This window comes from Echinops telfairi, unplaced genomic scaffold, assembly GCF_000313985.2.
Source record: "Echinops telfairi isolate 266 unplaced genomic scaffold, ASM31398v2 ScPeMD7_1;HRSCAF=3_0, whole genome shotgun sequence".
Lineage (NCBI taxonomy): Eukaryota > Metazoa > Chordata > Mammalia > Afrosoricida > Tenrecidae > Echinops > Echinops telfairi.
In genome coordinates, this window is record NW_022103896.1 from 92,203,120 (window position 1) to 92,205,865 (window position 2,746).

General features: G+C 45.9%; 1 protein-coding gene across 2 annotated transcripts in view; it reads right to left on the reverse strand.

The window, feature by feature from the left end:
* The window catches only part of FAM120A (family with sequence similarity 120A), a 159,615-nt gene extending 156,902 nt beyond the window's left edge, over positions 1-2,713 (reverse strand). The window contains exon 1 of one of the 2 annotated variants that reach the window (XM_045285150.1): positions 2,293-2,713. In XM_045285150.1, coding sequence (XP_045141085.1) covers positions 2,293-2,547 — 255 coding nt within the window. In that variant the 5' untranslated portion in view covers positions 2,548-2,713. The remainder of the gene's footprint in view (positions 1-2,292) is intronic. The other variant, XM_045284905.1, reaches the window with a different exon arrangement.
* Between the last annotated feature and the right edge of the window lie 33 nt (positions 2,714-2,746).

Genomic DNA, 2,746 nt, shown 5'->3' on the forward strand with positions numbered 1-2,746 from the left:
GCATGGGAAGTTAATGCTTAATGGTTATAGTTTCTCTACCAGATGATGGCTGAACATCCCAGAAACAAATAGTGGTGAAATTTGCACATTGGTGCCACTGAACTGTAGTTAAAACTGCAAAATGTCATTATATCTGTAACATACTTTTTTAAGAGGAATTTTTGTTTTTATTTTTTTCTTAAGTCATTATATCTGGTACCTCATTTGACTGAGACCTTTCTAATACGTTATTAGGCTCCTTCAAAAAGATGAGGGTGGCAAGTGTGTGCACACTATACTAAGATTCTATACAAGCTATAAACTTATCAAGCAAAACAATAACAGATAAAAGTATCTGTGTCCAGAAACCTAGATTGAAGAGATTATCTTAAATTTAGTTTCCAAAGCATGCAAGACATTCAAATAAAGGCAAAGGTAAATTAAGCAATCTTCCAATTAAAAATAAGTCAACAGTTCTTTAAGATAAAGTAGCCTCCAATAAAATAATTTTTAAAAAAAGATAAAGTAACTACATACTAACTCAAATTATAAGTAATATGACTAGTTAAAAATACACATATAATGTTACAAAAGTAAAATTAAGTTCTCCAAGCCTTTTAAGCAGGATTTTCTCTCTGAATAAGATAAAACTAACACTTTCATAACGTTCTATGGAAGTCTATTACTTCTGACAAAGAACATTACCTTGCGTCTGATAAAGTCCCTAAATCAAATTAAGAAAGTATAAGCACATGCAGACAACACTTCCTCTTATCTGAACTTCTCAAAATACATCCTTTATTTGCCATGCTCACAGACCAATCACTACACTTCCAGATGCCTGAATCCAGACTTAGAAACCATTTTCACCAATTGCAACAGAATCATGGGTGGGACTTCCGCTATCGTGTTAGGCTTAACTACCACACTATCTCATCAGTAGAGTGAAATTTTTAAACTTCTAGATCAATCAGTTTCAGGCCGAAATAGATTCGTGATAAATTGGGAGAACAGCATGAGCTTTAAAAAAAAAGGTCCCTTCCTCCCCATACACGTGCACACAAACACAAATAGAAATTAAAAAGAAAGCCATCAAAACGTGAAGTTAAGAGATCAATTGTTTATCATCTGTACAACCACTCTTGGTTCCAAAAACTCTCCCTTGCCCCCACCAAAAAACAGAATACCTGGTAATTTTATACTATGTTTATGATCACAACTGAAGGTCACTGAATATTTACCATGCACAAGAAAAACAAATCCTGTCAATTTAGGCCTGTATTTCATATTCTAAAAGCGTCTCCAGATTCACATTATATCTTAGCCCGATTTTAAACTTTCCCATGAGATGTACAAAACTGGAATACTTTTTAAAGCCCTTTTCCCACAGAATTGCCAAAATTTCATCAACATGTCAAACAACAATACCTTAAAATCTAACACAAAATCGCAGAAAATGTCTCTACACATTCCATTTTAAATGGAATATCTACACAACACCACGTTCTAAAGAACGACTCATTAACCTTCTCCAAGTTTTACGTCACCCATGAAGGAAAGTAAGGCGGCAGCCGCGCTAGCGTTTCGATTCAGCTTCTCCACACCGTCCTAGGAGGAGTCACCTTTACTATTTTAATGGGCTCTATTTGCTTCAATAATAAAGCTGGTGTGTGTACGTGCGGTGCGGGGGTGGGGGTAGTGTGTGTGTGCTGTGTATGTGTGCACCCGCGCTAAATTCGAAATACGCATTAAACGTAAAGATTAATGCCTGCCCGCCTCAAAAAGCAGGGACCATATCAAGTCAGTGAGAGATGACGGCAGTGCCCTCTGCACATTTTGATCTAGGACTGCTACAAATTAATCCTGAAGTGTTTTCAAAAAAAAATCCTGCTGATACCAAAAAGGACCACTCCGTCCAAAGCCCCAAAACCTAGCATCTCAGCCACCACGCTGGAAGAGCTGAACGGGGCTGGCCTGTCAAGTGCACGGCCAAGTTGGGAAGTGCACAGGCCCGAGGCGCCGAGGGGGCTCGGAAAAACCACGAGCGCTGTTCATCCATCTTGGGGCCGAGCCCGGCCTTCCAGCGCCTGCTCTTGCCGAGTCCGGGCCTAGCAAAACTTTTCTCGGCAAGCTCCGGGCCCCACTTGCGCGAGTTCAAAAAGGGAAGTGAGTTCGCGAACTCGCCGGGCGGTCCCCCGCCCCCCGCACAGTCAAAGAAAGCCCGGCGACATTTTGAGCGCCTGGGCAGGGCCCCGGGGCGGCCGGCCAGGTCGGCGGGCGGCCGCGCGAGCAGGAGGCAGGGCCGGGCCTTACCTTGATGTGGAAGCGGATGAGGGCCAGGCGGATGCAGTGGGCCATGCAGACGGGCGGCAGGAACCAGACCTTGGGCGGCGGCGTGCCCTTGTTCTGGACATGGCTGACGATCTGCTGCGCCGTCTGGCGCTCGTTGCCCTGCCGCTTGACCCACTCGTGCAGCCGGGCCTTCTCCAGGGCGCCGTTGAAAAAGACGAACAGCTCGATGTTGCCGTTGAAGCAAGCTTTGGCCAACGCCGCCAGGTAGCCGAGCATGTGGTTCCACTGGCCGCCGCTCACCCAGTCCGTGTAGAAGCCGCCGTAGAGGCGGTGCAGGCAGTTGTCGGCGTCGATGAGGAGGCGCAGCGGCGTCTGCGGGGGCCGCTGCCGGCCGCCGCCCACCAGGCTCCCTCGAGCCAGCTTCTGCAGCTCCACGGGGACCACGGCGCTGGGGCAGTGTTTCTCGATGTAGTCC